The sequence below is a fragment of the Sebastes fasciatus genome, chromosome 12 (assembly GCF_043250625.1).
Source record: "Sebastes fasciatus isolate fSebFas1 chromosome 12, fSebFas1.pri, whole genome shotgun sequence".
Lineage (NCBI taxonomy): Eukaryota > Metazoa > Chordata > Actinopteri > Perciformes > Sebastidae > Sebastes > Sebastes fasciatus.
Window position 1 is genome coordinate 17753861 of NC_133806.1, and position 17530 is coordinate 17771390.

The 17530-nt window shown below is 40.6% G+C and overlaps 1 protein-coding gene across 1 annotated transcript; it reads left to right on the forward strand.

The window, feature by feature from the left end:
* The first annotated feature begins 11774 nt into the window (after nucleotides 1-11774).
* frrs1l (ferric-chelate reductase 1-like) lies at nucleotides 11775-17286 on the forward strand. The gene is made up of 5 exons (XM_074653762.1): nucleotides 11775-12305; nucleotides 13113-13197; nucleotides 13840-13978; nucleotides 15835-16081; nucleotides 16173-17286. Exons 1-5 carry the CDS (start codon nucleotides 12086-12088, stop codon nucleotides 16343-16345), a joined length of 864 nt encoding a protein of 287 aa, XP_074509863.1. The 5' UTR covers nucleotides 11775-12085; the 3' UTR covers nucleotides 16346-17286.
* Nucleotides 17287-17530: the final 244 nt, after the last annotated feature.

Here is a 17530-nt window from a genome sequence, read left to right on the forward strand (position 1 = left end):
AGCTCCTGCATTCCCTCCTATGTTAGTCTTAGTCAGCTGGGCCACTCTGTTGTGATTGGTCAACCGAATAAAACTCTTCGGACGCCGCTCCAGCTCTGCTCCAGCTCCGCTCCAGCTCCGCTCCAGCTCCACTCTAACTACCACTCTAACTAGCTTTGTTTTAGGGCATGCCAAACTACCCACTAAGCAGGTATCATGCAAATGTGTTACTTGGTGACATCACCACGTTACGGAAGAAAAGGCGGTCCTTCAATCAAGGCATTTCAGGTAGTTCAGGAGCAGTGTTTCCGGGGGGGAGAGTAACTCCCTTTGGCATGGACTTTGGGTTTTGTAACTTTGCAGACCTTTTACATGCCCAAAAAATATATAACACACTAAAGAAAATGGAAAAAGCACAAAAGCATAATAGATCCTCTTTAAATTGAGACTACACAGGTCTGTCAATATCATTTGATACTATCATATTGTTACCTGGTTGTCATTTTTTCACATCCCAATACTTTACTGCTACTCTCATTTACAACAAACACATTAGTAGATGAGATCAATGCATGTGGTACAAGTTGTTCACATACAGGAATAATAACTCTTAAATGGACATATTCTTTCACATTCACTTTGTGAAAAACCCAAAGTTTGCAACCAACCGCTACTGGAGCTTCTGTCTCAACCTAAAATGACTCTGGTGGAGCAGATGCGTCACAAACAAAACAAAATCTCCTTACAAGAAACTGACTCACATGAAAACAACGTAAAGCTGAATGAATGAAGTGAAACAAAATGACAAATCAGTCTGATTATCAGCTAATCGCCTCTTTGACGCACAGACATGAAAGTGTTATTGATTTTCACATCTAACTCTCAAAAAGGAAAGTGAGAAAGCTTATTACACAAAATGTTCTCACCGTTCATAGCTACACCTACGAAAATAAATGCACTGTTATTCATAGGGCTGTCCTCGACCAAAAAAAATCGTAGTTGACTAACACATATGATTTTTGTCGACTAATCCATTAGTTGATTTAATCGACAGATCTGTGAAACTGAGTTTCTCCACAACGAATCACACAAAAGCACCACTTTAAATCTTGTGTTTACTAGAGATGTGCTCATGAGTTTCTTGGAAATAAGTCATTCAGCATGAACAAAGCATAAAAAAATTACTAATCAAGTTGATTAAGATCAAAACTACCGATTACTCGACTAATTGACTAAGAAGGGGCAGTCCTACATTCGACAAAATCAATTTGTATGTAATCCACGTAATCGTGAACCACGAAGTATAAAGAGCAACAAACGTGTAGGGAGGATCTCGGGGTGGATGGGTGGGTCAAAAAACACCGGACTTTCGCCAGGAGACTGGTGTTCGTACCCCGTGTTAAACCAGAAGTCAGCGTTGATTTATTCGTTACGTAACTTCCATACTTAACTAACGCCAATTCCGGTGTTATTTTAACCCAAACGACGACCTCTTCCTAAATTTAATTAAGTAGTTTTGTTGCCTAAACCTAACTAAGTCGATCTCTTCCAAAGCCTAATTAAGTAGTTTTGACAGGTCAATGTGCTGAATAGCTTAAAAATTTAGAAGTGTATTTAGAAATCCTATTGTGATCTTTCTGCTTTCTTTCATCTGCTATTTTAAGTTTATGACCCAGATCTACGTCTGAACGCACATACATGCACAGACAGATATCCTGGCTCCCTGGTTGCTCTTCCTGGAGCAGCAGGGTGATGCAGGAGGAGGAGGAGGAGGAGGAGGGGAGAGAAGGGAAGAGGCAACAGGAGAACAGACCTCCCATTGAACTTGGCTCGCTTCCAGCACTCATTCAGCCAGTAATCAGCTGTGAGTCAGTCAGTCATACTGGCTTTAAACAAACACATTAACATTTGAGTGCACATTACACAGGCGCTCACTTGCGCACGCACAATGCTGTCATCACATTAAACACACACAACACAATCAGGCACTGTTTAGCACCCTGGGTGTTTCTGCTGTGTTCTTACCTGGTTCCTTGTTTTTCTGGTTTTCGTGCTTTTCGAGTGTTTGTTTCTTTACGGACGTTGGCCTGAGGGCTGCTTTTGGTGTAGTTCTGATGGGGATTGGCACCAGGAAGGGGTCTTTAGTGATGAGGTTGGAGGGTATGCGGGGTGTTTGTGCAGGCAGACGTACAGAGAGAGGCTGGCTTGGTGCACCCTGATCAAGGGGTACCATCGCCCACCTATCGGCCCAGAAGGAACTCGCTCTCGCCAGCGGCTACGACGCCATAGTGCTGTGCAGGAGAAGCCGAGCAGACCCCCACACAGCTGGGGAGGATAACCTCCCGGTGATAACACTCACAGGGGTGAATGTCAATCACGCTGTATGCCCGAATGTGTGTGTGTGTCTGCATGTGTGAGACAATGCCCCTCGATTGTTGATGCAAGTATGCTTTATGTACAACTATGCATTCTTAATGTGTGTGTGCGTGTGTGTGTGTGTGTGTGTGTGTGTGCCCAGTGATGGCCTGTTAGATTGAGCTGTCAGTCGGTAGGCAGCGGATGAAGATTAATGGAGCGCGCAAACAATAAGAGGCTGGCAATGATCATAAATATGCTAATGGCCATTATCAATACACAGTCACTGACATGCATAAGAGTGTGTGTATGTGTGTGTGTGTGTGTGTGTGTGTGTGTGTGTGTGTGTGTGTGTGTGTACAGTATTCATGCAGCAAAGATTTGGGATAGGAGGTGATTCAGGTTACTGACATAAAATTGTTTGCCCTCCCCTCGGGATCCGCACCAAAAAAGCCATGCCCACACACACACACACACGCACACACACACACACACACACACACACACACACACACACACACACACAAAGACACACATTTTTAGACCGGCAGTGTGTTGGCTGACTGATGGACGGGAGAGACGGGCGTCCCATGTGTTATGTTTGGGTTGAGGGCTACAAGAGGGAGGGGAGGAGGGCTCATTGAGTAGATGACATGATTGGTGTCGCATTAAAATGTGTTTATTTAGTGTTTGTGTGTGTGTAGGTGTGTGAGAAGGGCAGCGGATAGCGATGATGTCTGTGCCAAGCCTCTGATTAAGACTACAGGTTCAGCTAATGGCACAATGAGAGGCTGATTAAGAGAGGAAGAGATGGTGAAAAAAAGAGTAGTGGGAGATAAAAGGGATAGATAGACATCACTAAACTGATGATGGGGCTCTTTGTTGTCTCATCCCATTCTGTGGTTCTCTGGGGTCCTTCCTGTGTCTGCAGCATGCACTCATTTTTTAAATGAAAAGCCTCTTTCTTTATCTCTCTCTGCCTCCCCCGCCTTCCTCTTTTTCTCCCTCGCCGCCCATCTGGGTCACGCAGCACAAAAGAGCAGCACAGGGGCCCCGAACTGAAACCCGGTCGTCCACTTCATCACCTGAAAGCACACTTCTTAACCTCCTTCCACCTACTTTTCACCCCCCGGTCGTCTCCTCTCATGCCGCTTCCCGCCCACTTTCCTCCGCTCTACTAGGGTCTGCAAAGTCCACTGGGAAATGTCGGGGGCTCACGGGGCTCTCCGACCTTCCTTGTCCTTTAAACACACATACACACATGCATTCACATACGCACACACTATCCATCCGGTCCTGATGGAGAGTGTAATTTGTGTGTAGCAGGGTGGCGATGGATAGAGCATGTAAAGTAGACATAGGGAAGTGGTTATGATTGGGGCTAATGAGCTCACAGGGGACGCTTGGATAGAGGAGGCTGGCCAATGGCAGACCCGGCTCAGATATACCTCTCTGGAGGGTCCCTGCTGAGCTGAGACCCCCGCGGCCCCATGGGAATGTGACTGTGTATGAGTGTGTATGTGTTTGCGTAGTTTCCATTTGAAAAGTCCCTGTGGTCATTATACACTCATTCTGCTGAGCTGGTTATTATTGCGCTCCATGGACAGGGGTAGATGTCGAATCACATCGGTCATTAAGTCAAGGTCACCGCTAACTGGTAAAACACAGAGGGACTCGCTTGTTTTTGGAGTGCTATTGAGCATGATACGCTGCAAACTCAGAGAAACTCAGCGATGATTGCTAACACTGCATCAGCGGGAAGTGTGGGTGTGTGCGAACAGGTGTGTGTGACAGTGTGTCACTCCGTGTGTGTCTCATTACCATGCATCGTGTGTCAGTGTTGTCCAGGAGGCTGAGCCTCCGCGCGGCGCTCCAGGGGAGAGTTATAGATTACTGGCTGGAGCAGGCAGGGGCCAGGGGAGCCGCTGGAGCCCAGACCCGACAACTGCAGGCTGGGCACGGCTCTCAGCTCATCAGCCTATCTCTTGAGGCTGCGGAGCTTAACCTGGAGCAAGGCTCTGATTAACCAGACTAATGACGGTGCAGCCCCCAGCTCCCACTGCCCAACACCATAATCACTGCTTAAGGCCCTGGCCAGTCGGCGTGTCTATATGGAGAGAGAGCGGTGTCACAGCTTAATGGATAAGTCTACTGACAACAAGCATTTTAAGTCAGCTGTCAATACAAGCTTTTAGAGTCACTCTCATGGCAGGAGACCAATGTATGAGAGGCTGGAATGAGATCAAATACATTCGGCGCTTAAATCATTTTTCCTGTGTTTGTCAGCTGTGTTTGTGTGCGTGCATGTGAACATGTGTCACCACAGTTGTAGGTGTTTAATGAGTGCTGATCGATCGTCTCATCTGTGCCTCCTTATCTCTAAAGCAAACATTTCATCAGCACAATGGCTTTCAACCTTTGGTACACACAGAGACCCCAGCAGACAAACTACACAAGCCAAATGACCTATGCAAATAAGACAAAGACAGACATGCTTTTGTTCATATCCCTCTCTGACAGACAACTACCCAATAGGTATAATGAGCATACACCAGTAAGGATGCAAGTGTCTTTGTGGGTGTGAAGGTTGGAGGGGTGGAGGTGCATTTGCTCTGCAGACAGAAGAACATGCCAGTAGTGCTTATTGTCCTCTGTGAGTAAAGTGATTTCTGACAACTCCTAAATGAAGCCCTGGGGGTGGGGAGGCCTGCAGCTAGATCACAGAGCTGCTTTATGACTGTTTGTGTGTGTGAGAGAGAGAGTTAGAGACAGAGGTAATAGCTTGGCTTTATAAGAGGGGGTGAGTCGATAAGTGATCTAGCCACTCTCCGATAGAGAATGAGGTGGGAGGTATCCAACATTGAGGCTAGATGCCAAAATAAGACAAACCTACGGGTTTATTTCTGCAGCTCTAAAAGGGAATAAAACAATACCTCTGCAATTCACCTACACATACAGTATTAGCCACGAAAAAGTAACAGAGCAAAAGGAATGAGATATTTTAACTGCAGGAGATAAACAGGCAAAAAGGGAGGCAGACCTGGATTAAACAATGAGGCTAAAGTTGTTCTGAATTTTACTTTTTGTCAGCAAATCCCATTAAAAGACCAAAACCAGTATGAAGTCTGTATCTCAATACAATTCAATCTTCCCCAAGCCCATTTGTTCCTATAATACAGGAGAAAACTTTTTAAAAACAGGTCACAAATTAATTTTTTTTTTTTTTTTTTTATTCTTAAAACTGCCGGGCATTGTAGAGGATTATAGTTTTTGCTCAAACAGAGGTAAATAGTCTAAATAATTTCTGCAACAAATACACATTTGGTGCAGTGGTGCAGTGGTTCCCAAACTTTTTCACATCAAGGACTCTAAACTGACACAAATTAGACCACGGACCCACATTTGATAAGATTTTGTCCCAGGATCCCCCATCTGATGGGATCTTTGCTTCTAGATGATTTATTACTCGGGCTGTCAAAGGTAACGCAAATTCGTTTTAACACCACTTATTTCTTTAATGCATTAACACAATCGATCTTCTGGAGGTTGTACTGGGCTCAGTTTTCAAGCTAGATGATGATCCTGGTGACATATGAAACTAAAAAACCTAAGAAATCCATTGGTACCAACCATGTCTTACTAGCTTGTTGCAAAGGAGGTTTGCAAATGTGCACAAAATTTTGATGAGGGAAAAACTGTCGTGGCCATTTTCAAAGGGATCATATGCATTTTGGTTCAAGTCATAGTCAAGTCAGCACACTGACACACTGACAGCTGTTGTTGCCTGTTGGGCTGCAGTTTGCCATGTTATGATCTAGCATATTTTTTACGTTAAACAGTACCTGTGAGGGTTTCTGGACAATATTTGTCTTTGTTTTGTGTTGTTAATTGATTTCCAATAATACATATATACATACATTTGCATAAAGCAAGCATATTTGCCCACTCCCATGTTGATAAAAGTATTAAATACTTGACAAAACTCCCTTTAAGATACATTTTGAACAGATAAAAAAAGTGCGATTAATTTGTGTAACTATGGACAATCATGCCATTAATCGAGATTAGATATTTGAATCGACTGACAGCCCTATTTGTTACAGAAAATGTATGAAACCCATGACCAAAATAGTCATACATTCTGTTATTGTGTTACTTATGGATGGAATTATAGTGAAAAGAAATGATTTCCCTTTGAAAACCACTGCACTAGTGAGTATGTGGGATAGCCCCAGTTAAGCCTCTTGTGTATTATTATTACAATTGAGTCACAGAGTAAGCATCAGTTTTTCTGAACGTAAAATACCTGTCGATCTTTAAAAATATAATATTTGGGATTGACTAAGAAATAAACTACAGTGCCCATGTTCATCTTGATGAAGGAACGCGTCACTCCTAAACATGTCATTTATGCATTTTTAATAGTTTTTTGACAACATCCTCTATGACACAGAGGAATACGCTTATATCAGGCTTTGGCGACACAAACAATACTCTTAGTAGGATCAGTTCATTTGATGGTTTTGGTTCTTTCATAGGATCTGTTGATAAGAGAATCTCGCCAGCTTTATATCCTTGACAGGAGGGAAGAGAAGAAGCAGAGTACGGATATGAGTATGCAGGACGTATGTTCTTCACCAGTCTACAGGGGCTGTTATTGACTGACAGCCCTGACTAAGCCATCCACATCGTTGCTGATCCTCCATAACATCCAGGGCTTTACCTTGTGTGTCCGGACGTACAGTTGTGGGTGGCTGGATGTGCGCCAGCCATGCAGTGTGTGTTTATGTGTTGAGCTCTGCCTTTACAAGTGCCGGTTGATGGCTAAGCAGTAGACAGATCCAGGCGTGCACTCATAGCAGCTGTGTTTCTGAATGGATCCAGCGGCCATTGTTCTCCTGTCACTAACTCGTCTCTTTGGCCCAGGAGACACACCGCTGACATTTACCATAGACCCCCCTCCCACTCACCCTGCCTGCATCACCCTCTCCTCATCGCTCCTCATCCCACCATCCCCTTCCTCTCTCCTGTCTCATTCTCTCTTTCACTCTCTCCTACTGCTTCCATCACATCCCTCGCTTACTCTCTCTTTCCGTCACTCCATCTCTCTCTATGGCATGATGTGCGTGGACAGATGTGCGTGGACAGGTGTGTGTGTGTGTGTGTGTGTGTGTGTGTGAGAGAGACAGAGTGAGTGTTTGTGTTAATGAGTGGCCCTTTAAGGCTATTAAGATAAGATTGCTACGCCCAGAGTCCCTCATTACCCAGCAAGCATTGCCCCCTACACGGAATGGTAATTGGGAAGGAGAGAGAGAGAGGTGGAAATAATAGGAGGATAAACGAGGGATAATTGGGCGGATCGAGAACAAGAGGAGCGATTGATCAGGTTGATTTGTGTCTGCGGAGAGAGACGTGTGAAGAGAGGAAGGGTTAAAGGTCACACACTCTCGTATGTACACACACGTATGATTAAAAAAAACACACGTGTTTTACATGCATGAGTGGATGCACACTGGCAACACACACATGCACGCAGAAATGCTACGACATGTTGGAAAACTCAAAGTAAAGAAGTGATTGCATTCCATAGGTTTATATTTTTATGGGTGTTATTGTATTTTTTTTCAAGACTTTGTGCAAATATTCATCAGACTTCATGTATTTTGGATGTTTAAAAAACATTTACATTGCTAGGTCATGTGAGTGTGTGTGTGTGTGTGTCAGCCTTCAATCTGCCTGACAGTCATTGTTGTCTATTTACTCTTTCAGATTGTGTAACACCAGCATCACCTACAGGATACACACATGAACAGCAAAGTTTCTCAGCTTTATTCGTGTCACCCTCACCTGCTGTCCCTGCTAAAAAAAAAATCGGAAACTCAGAATTTTTGGTAACCTTTTGCCCAAATACTGAACAAAAGTGAACAATTAAAGTAACTTGTTATATTATATGTTCAATCAATTTAGGTAATTTCATCAATTTAAGCAAAACCAGTAGTCCAAACATGCTTAATTTGTGAATAAAGGTGTGTGGTGATGCATTAAATATGATACTGTCTGCACAATTTTGTAACAAAACCAATTCAATATTACTTCTTTAGGTACATTTGGGATCTGGGTGTCACTGCCATCATTATGATTTCTATAGATTATAAGATTCTGATGCTAATTTAAATTCCTTTGAGATGTTCTGTTAAACTTTCTGTTTACAGCAATGAGAGTGTCGACTAAATGGACTGACTCATGACATATTAAGTATTGAGAACATTTTATGACGACTGAGACACAGTAAGTGTAAAAATATTAATTTCACTGTCATCCTTATGTGTCTTCTTGACTCAGAGGCATTTGCAATTCTGTTTATTTCTTCGAGGGCCGCAGTAATGATCTATCATTGGCTACAGATGCTACAGATTCTCTAGATGTTATCTGTATTTCTGAACTATGGATTCAATTTATAATTTACCACGCTATCATCAGCTGTTATTCCTAAATAAGACACAAGCGCACTGAAGTGACTGAAGTCCTTAAAAACATGTAGGTAAAACTTTGCTTGTCATTTGCCCATCACCTTCACTGAAGGTAAAATAGAAAAGTTTATTTCTAACCCAGGGCAGTAAAAGATATATGTTCTGCACTGCATCAGTTGGAAAGTGGTTTTCTGTGAAAAGTGAAAAAGATAGATAGTGACTCCCTAAGCCGACCGGAACATGAAGTAGAAACCGTGGCTTTATATCACCATCAAGTGGCAGGACTGTGTACAACCAGTGAAAAAGACAGGGTGTAGTAACAGTTGGAGGATGTGAGTGAGGGCAGTTAGATGATGTTTTGTTCAGTTAAAACAATGCATATTCATCCTTTCACACTATGTACACAGTCAAGTCTGTTTATAAATTGTGTATGAATTTAGAAATTCACCAATACTGTAGGTAGGTACACCAGTGTACCTGAAGCAGTTGGAATGAGACACACAGGGGACATTGTGAACTAAATACACAAATTAAAGCTGAGCTGCACAATATTAGATAAATAATGCATTCAGAGAGCGCATACAAGGCTGCACAATCCTCATACATTTTTAAATTACATCTAGATTCGGACCTACATAAAAATAGGCTACACACATAGACATTCGTGGAATACATGTGCCACATTTTTTTCCAGCTGAGAAAATGCAGCAGGAAATGAGGATAATTTAAACAAAGTAATTGGAAATAAAACATGGTGGGTATTTTAAAGGATGATTTCAGTATTTTTTTTTTTTTTTTGTCAAAGTACATTTAAGTTAAGCTACTTTTATATGAATAAATACAAATTTCTCCAGAATTCCTAGCAGTGTGACAGCCTTGAAGCAGTATTTACACCTTTGTGTTAGGTGATGCAATTTACAGAATTGCACAAATAAGATAAGATAAGATAAGATATTCCTTTATTAGTCCCACAGTGGGGAAATTTGCAGTGTACAGCAGCAAAGGGGATCGTGCAAAAAACAAGATGCATCAGCTAACACAGTAAAAAAAAAAAAGAGCTAAACAAAGTGTAACAAAATATGAACCATTTAACTAGAAGGAAGTATAAAAATAGCAGCAGTATACACAGTATTGACAATAAACAGACTATTAACAAAATTGCACAAGTGAAAAAATTATATTACACAGTGAGAATGAAATGAAATTCCACCTGAAAATATCAGGTTATTGTCAGTTTTTGGTGGGTAAGTGTTCTACTGGGAGCAGTGCTGGTTGTGGAGTCTGACCACATTAAAGCTTTTAATAACTGACCAAGAATATCAAAAATCCAAATAGTTAATTCTAGAGACTTTGTTTTTGGAGTCTCAGGAGAATAAGCTTAGGGGAACTAAAATTCTGTCTGTGCCATTAATTGTATTTCCAACCAACTTATCTTTTATTTATTTATTTATTTGCACATATATAATACTGCACAAAATCCAGTCAATGAGAAAAAAACAAGAAATGTGTCAGGAGAGGTGAAAAAGCCTTACAGGCTTATACAAAGGACCTCCCCCCCAACCCCAGGAGGAAAAAAACAATAACAAACAAGGAATAAAGATCTAAACTAACATAATTTTTAAAATACAACAAAAGTTAAACCTCAACAAGACGTTACCAAAATGTGCAGAAAACCCAACCAAACAGTAGAAAACAATCCAATAAAAACAAATGAAAAACATACAAAATACAGTACAGAAGAAAAGAAAATGTATCTAAACATATCAAAAGATAATTAGACATCATGAATTAAATGTGATGATAATTTCCTTTTAAAATGTTCTGAGGATAACGAGCTCTTGATAACATGTATTTTGATGTTCCATATTTGTATGTTCATTATTTTGCTGTTCACGATATCTGAGTGAGTACTGGCCAAGTTTTGTTTGGTAAAAAGGCAGGTGAAGTCTGGTGATTTATTTAAGCCTATTTGTGCTTTTTGCTCACCTGTGACTTTTTGAGCAGGCTTACCTGCACTGTAAACAATTGCTGTTAATTTACAGCAGGATTTCAACAGTATTAACCTGTTATTGCTAAAAACGGTGCTTTACTGTTAATACAAAAGAAAACCTGTTAAATTACGCTCATAGGCCGTTTTTTAACTGAACTATAATGCATTCTTAAAAAACAGCACTTTACTGCTGATCAGCTGTCTAAAGTATCATCAGTAACAGTTTCATGCAGTATGTTTTGACTTCTGGGACCTGATCTGCACATGTGAGGCTTGTACATTGTACATGATTGGATAATCAGTGAATTAGCTCTGTGATGTTCTTCACTCACATGTTGTTATAGTTTGCATTCTGTGCTTGTAGCCAGCTAGAGACACACATTTTGGGAAAAGTGTCAACAAGTCTATTATAGCCTTTTTCCTAACAAGTGCTTTTAATTGTATTTAGTGTGACTATTCCTATGTCTGTAACCTGCTAAGTCTATTCATCTAGGCAAAAACAATGTTTATTAAAATGTATGTAAAAAATACAACCTAAATAGTGCATTAAAACAAATCAGTAAGATAATGTAAAAGAAAGGTGAAAAACAGCTCTCTAATGTATCTTTAAACAGTAAATTAACTGTAAAATACTGTGAAATTAATAAAGTTCAAACTGTATTTTTCATTAACAGTACAAAGCTGTAGATTTCAGCGACAGTATAATGTTAATTTTACAGTAACATAAAGGCAACCCTGCTGCCAGGGCTTTTACTGGGAAATTCTTAACAGTGTGCGATATAATCCATATGCTCCAAATCTCTGAAAGATGATGTGTTAAATACTCTCTCTCCACCTCTGTGGCATAATCCCCCAATTGATTGATCCTGATCACATAGTACGTAGCAGCTCCTCATTGGCTCGTTTCTGTGATTGACTGAGGAGGGAGAAGAGAGGGAGGCTGGACGAAACCATTCATCCGGCTGCAAAATATGTGAAGATTAATGCGCACTGCTCTGCATCTAGATACGGATTTCAAAGAGGATTATGTGCGTGTATCTGAATTAGATTGCACGATTACAAATAAGGGTAATTTAGGGTCTGATTAGCCTCTTAATCTCGCAGTCTGCACGGCTGCATCCCCCCTGCATCACCCCTTAGAATAAACATCCAAACAGGCAGCTAGGAGGATGCTGGGAGGATTTTTGTGACGCTGCGATGGGTACCTGCGGAGATACCACAATAATGAGGATCCGATTTGATTTCAAGTTGGTTTAGTCGTTTTTATTATTATTTATTTATCATTTGGGTCATGGTTTTCATGCGGAGGCTCACGCATCAGCTGCTGGTGCTGCTGCTGATGATCCAGAGCTGGTGGTGGTGGCCGGGGGTCGCGCCGAGCCCAACCGACGAGGGAGCACTCCGGGCCGGCCACGGAGAGCACGGAGAGCCGGGCCACCAGGAGCCTCACAAGGACTCCTACAGCACCTTCGCATCCGAGTTCCTGGAGTCCAGATATCTGTCCGATGACGGTAAGGATCTGATAATGCTTGTGCACTAAACATTCCCAGCTGGTGGGTTTTTTGTTTACATGTTATGCACATTAGACAATAAACTTCTAACATACAAGCTTAAAGCATAAACCTGAGAAAATGAAACACAAACTGTGCAAACGTGCTGTTTTTAATGTTTGTCCTGCATCCAACCTGTCTGCACTGTGCAAGGCCTTTCAGCACCCAGGCCAGCTCCTCCTCCTCCTCACACACACACACACACACACACACACACAGAGTGCAGATGGCCTCCCCCCAGTTGGCCCTTTGACTGCAAGCATCAATTGGTGGCAAAGGACGTTAAAGAGAGACACAAATACCCAACACCTCACCTCCATAACATTATTGACACACTGTAATGCTGTGCAATATGCTGCCTTCCACTGTGTAATTGTCTGAAATATTTTAATTATTTATTTTTAAAAATATTTTTGAGAGTTACAAGTTCTTTTGACATGGTCATGGAGCATATATATATATACTGTATATTTGTATTCTGGGGGTATCGTTCCTATGCAGAGGGTAGTTTAGTTTATTTATTGACTACACTGAGGGCGTTTTATATTTTAATAATTAATTAATTTATTGTGTTGAGTTGAATGTGCTACTTATTTTGTACTGTAATTACCTTGTGCCTTTTCTACCTTTTCTTTTCTTAAAGCTGACTCGGTGTAAATTGCTCATAATTCCAATGTACTTATAGGTGCAAATGACAAATAAAACTCTTGAATCTTGAATTGTTTTTTGTGTGGAACCAACAGAGTGCTGATTTTGCATTTTTTGCAGGTTATCCATTCCCCACCGCCCCACCAGTGGATCCCTTTGCCAAGATCAAAGTCGTCGACTGTGGAGTAACCAAAGGCTGCATAAGGTTAGAAGAGAAGGATAAAGCTCTCACTTTCTGAACAGAGCTGTGGTGCAGCTGTATTCCTCAGGGCATGCTTTATCTTAGATGCTGTGGCCTGACTTCAGAAAGCTGGCGCTTAAACATGGACTTTATTCACTGAAACCTGAATGAAATCCTATTTAAAAAGTGTCCTAGTTTGGTCCATACTTTATTATGATATTCTGAATATTGTGAATAAGATAAGATAATATAAGATATTCCTTTATTAGACCCGCAGTAGGGATATTTGCAGTGTACAGCAGCAAAGGAGATAGTGCAAAAAACACGATGCATCAGCTAACACAATATATGAACCATTTAAATAGAAGGAAGTATAAAAATAGGAGCAGTATATACAGTATTGACAATGAACAGACTATTAACAAAATTGCACAAGTGGAAAATGATATTGCACAGTGAGAATGAAATTAAATTCCACCTGAAAATATTGCACAGTATGAATTACACCTTAGTAGTAATAATGATATTGCACAGTCATTATACAGTATAATGCAGTTATTGTCAGTTTTTGGTGTGTAAGTGTAACTGAATCTCACCTTCTCAACTGAGATCTGTTTGTTGTAGTGCCCTCAAAATAAGTGAAATTATGTATTTGTCTGTGCACAGATATGGGAAGCCAGGGTGTGATGCAGAAACATGTGACTACTTCCTGAGTTATCGTCGCATCGGGACAGATGTGGAGTATGAGATGAGTTCAGACACAGACGGCTGGGTGGCCGTGGGCTTCTCCTCTGACAAGAAAATGGTGAGCAGCTGCACAACAACAACTCTGACTGTTGAGACTTTGTTTGGGATAACATAACACACATTTGTGTTATTTTATAGCACAAATAATTTTGCTCGTATTTGTTGCATCAGACCAAGTTACTGCAAATGTATGGTCCATAATCTATAATCAAACACATTGATGTGTTGCAAATGATGCCTCTTTTAAGAGCTGCAGTCACTATGAAACCAAATGATTAACTGATCAAAAATTTACTTTGAAAGCTTTTATTCCAAATGCAATAGTCCATTGTTTACATAATTTTCTTCTAGATTCTTTGGCATGAATGCAAAACACTTTATACACAGTATGGTAAGACTTTTAATGATGTATACAGAATTAATACATAATATTTTAAAGCAGTGACAAGATAAATATGAGGTCTTAACAGATGATTAAAGGCAGGTTACACAAAACTATGTTTACTTTCTCTGACCTTCCTCCTACTTTTATTTTTTATTTTCCTTTTTCTTGTGACATACTGAATACTTTCTCGAACTCTTTGGGGTCACTAATAATCCTTTAAATGAAACAATCGGAGAAGGGAAAGTCAGTGTTTTGTTTAACTGGTCACAATTCATGTTGATATCGAAACCACAGATCCAATGTTTTGAATTTGGACTGCAGTACCCATTTTAAAAGGCTGGCTGTCAGTTCTACTACAAATTGCTCCTTTAATATAATTGATACAAAAATATTTTCTTTAAAGGTCCTATATCATGCTCATTTTCAGGTTCATATTTGTATTTTGTGTTTCTACTAGAACATGTTTACATGCTTTAATGTAAAAAAAAACATTTTCCTTAAAATGATTTATTTTATCATTAATAACTGTTTTGTTAAACTTGCGTACGAATCAGCATTTACAAACATTATAAATGCAATCAGATGTTAAGAGCCCTATAATGAAGGCTGGGCACTATATCAATATTTATAATTTATTGTCTGATATACAGTATCTAGGGCAGCAGGGTGGTACGGTGGTTAGCACTGTCGCCTCACAGCAAGACAGTTCTGGGTTTGAACCCGCCAGCCATTGTGTGTGGAGTTTGCATGTTCTTCCTGTCTTAGCGTGGGTTTTCTCTGGATTCTCCAGCTTCCTCCCACACTCCAAAGACATGCAGGTTAATTGGTGACTTTAAATTGCGTGTTGGTGTGAATATGTCTCTATGTGTCAGCCTTGTGATAGTCTGGCAACCTGTCCAGGGTGTACCCCGCCTTCGCCAAATGTCAGCTGGGATCGGCTCCAGCCCCCCGCAACCCTGTAAAGGATAAGTGGTTACAGATAATGGATGGATTTTTCATATCTACATAATCATGTTAATGGCTTTTTTATATTGTTTGTCAATTTTAAACTATAGTTCAAATCACTTACAAAGTTATTCTCCCAGGAATTACCTATGACATATCTGCCAGCTGTAGATGAGTTTGACATTCAGTTAGCATGCAGTCCAGTATGATGGACATCAACCAGACAGTTTTTCAGTTGATATGGTGAACTGGAGTATCTCAATATCAAAAGGAGGATTCAACAGTTAATTTTTTTGCCTATTCCTACAGGAAAAACAATGAAAACTCACGCTCATGTGCATTATAATGACCCATTTTAGTTGAAGTTTAGAGACTCAGTTGTAGAGTCAAAATATGCCTTCAGTCTCATGCAACTCCTGTCTCATTGAGTGACAGTTCTTATGCAGAAAACACTGGGGCTTACTGCTCCAGTTTAAGCAATAATAGTATCTGTCCCAATTACTATATTTATATTTTGTAACAGAATCAGAAATGACAGTTTAGCAATTTGGAATAAAGCTCTCCCCTCCGTCCTATTTCCTCAGGGAGGAGACGATGTCATGGGCTGCGTCCATGACGATAACGGACGTGTACGGATTCATCACTTCTACAACGTCGGCCAGTGGGCCAAGGAAATTAAGAGAAACCCTGCTAGAGACGAAGAGGGCGTTTTTGAGAACAACCGGGTGACCTGCCGTTTCAAACGGCCGTTATACGTCCCCAGAGAGGAAACACTTGTGGACTTACACCTGTCGTGGTATTACCTGTTTGCATGGGGACCTGCCATACAAGGTGATTTATCAAGCTTCAGCATCAAGTCAACTGTCTTTGTGCTTTTTGGGTTTTTCTTGACATCTCGCATCGTCTTACCTTTATCCAACAGGTTCCATCACGAGGCATGACATCGACAATCCGCCTGTCAGCGACCACATGATCAGCATCTATAAGTATGAGGACATCTTCATGCCTTCAACAGCCTACCAGACCTTCAACTCTCCCCTCTGCTTACTGCTCATAGTAGCCCTCACCTTCTACTTACTAATGGGAACGCCATAAAGAAGCACAGTAGAGCACATAGTGGAAAAAAACAGGGAAGAGAAGATGAAGCAGCAATAAAAAAAAAAACGTCTGATGCCACATTTGCGCAAAGAGACACTGTATTAGATATAACAAACACAATAGGGAGTACATATTCATTACTCTGAACTCATAAAGAGGATCTCGACAAATTATTAAACCTATATTGTAGAGGTGTCATGTACTGGTGTCAGTACAGAACAAGAGGTCTGATAAAAGACTAGTGTTATAGTATAAATAGGCCAGTTATTTTCAGTATTTATGATAGCTTCCAAGTATTAAAATTAATAAAAATATGAGGACTACTCGTGATAATAAATAAATCTCACAAGTCTTCGAAAAACTGCATGCACTGGGAAATCTGGAAATGATTTCAAAAACCCGCTGTTCACCGGTGACGAGAAGACAGTGCCTCATGTTGAACTTGGCTAAAACACAAAGGTTTTCTGAGGAAGCAAGAAAACAAGCAGCTCACAGTCGTTTGCACACACTCTTCCTGTCCCTTTACTCTATAATATGTTCATATGGATATCATGTTTTGCAAAAACAAAAGAAAAAAGATGGTTTATTTGTTGTTCGTATTATCACAAAATATAGTTTCCAAGGTTGTAGGGACTGCCTACAGTATGCATTTACCATGCAAAAGATTTCCATTAACCTTTTCTTATGTTTGGCACTCATCTCACGTTTCCATAATATTCCTGTTGGGTTTGTTTATCAGTACTGTGGCACTGTGACTGTGTTTAACAGACCGAGAGAGAGACTGAAGCAATAACACACTGAACAGGAGCAAGCTGCAGATTGAAGAAAACAGTTTGCTTGGACATGGACTAATTTTTTTCTTCCCCGGGCTGTTATTGTAGCCTTTTGATCTGTATTAAAAATGGATGAATACGTTAAAACGCCTCCCACTGAAACAATCTGCCACGGTTGTGTTTATTATCAATAAACCTATGAAGAAATAACAATACAATACACACAAAACAGTGCAGATCTTGCTGTGCATGACCAAACAGCTTTTTCAGTCAAACAGTATAAGGACATAAGTTTTAATATAATTAAAAAAGAATTATATTTAGGGTCATAGCTTCCATTGAGCCCCCTGATGTCATGTCCTCTGAACTTTGAGATTGCAGCGGCTTTAGCAACCTGTTACTATGTCCA

Coding starts and splice junctions, on each gene's coding strand:
- frrs1l (XM_074653762.1), top strand. CDS start 12,086: ATGGTTTTCATGCGGAGGCTCACGCATCAGCTGCTGGTGCTGCTGCTG. Junction 12,306..13,112: donor CAGATATCTGTCCGATGACG/GTAAGGATCTGA, acceptor CATTTTTTGCAG/GTTATCCATTCCCCACCGCC. Junction 13,979..15,834: donor TCTCCTCTGACAAGAAAATG/GTGAGCAGCTGC, acceptor CTATTTCCTCAG/GGAGGAGACGATGTCATGGG.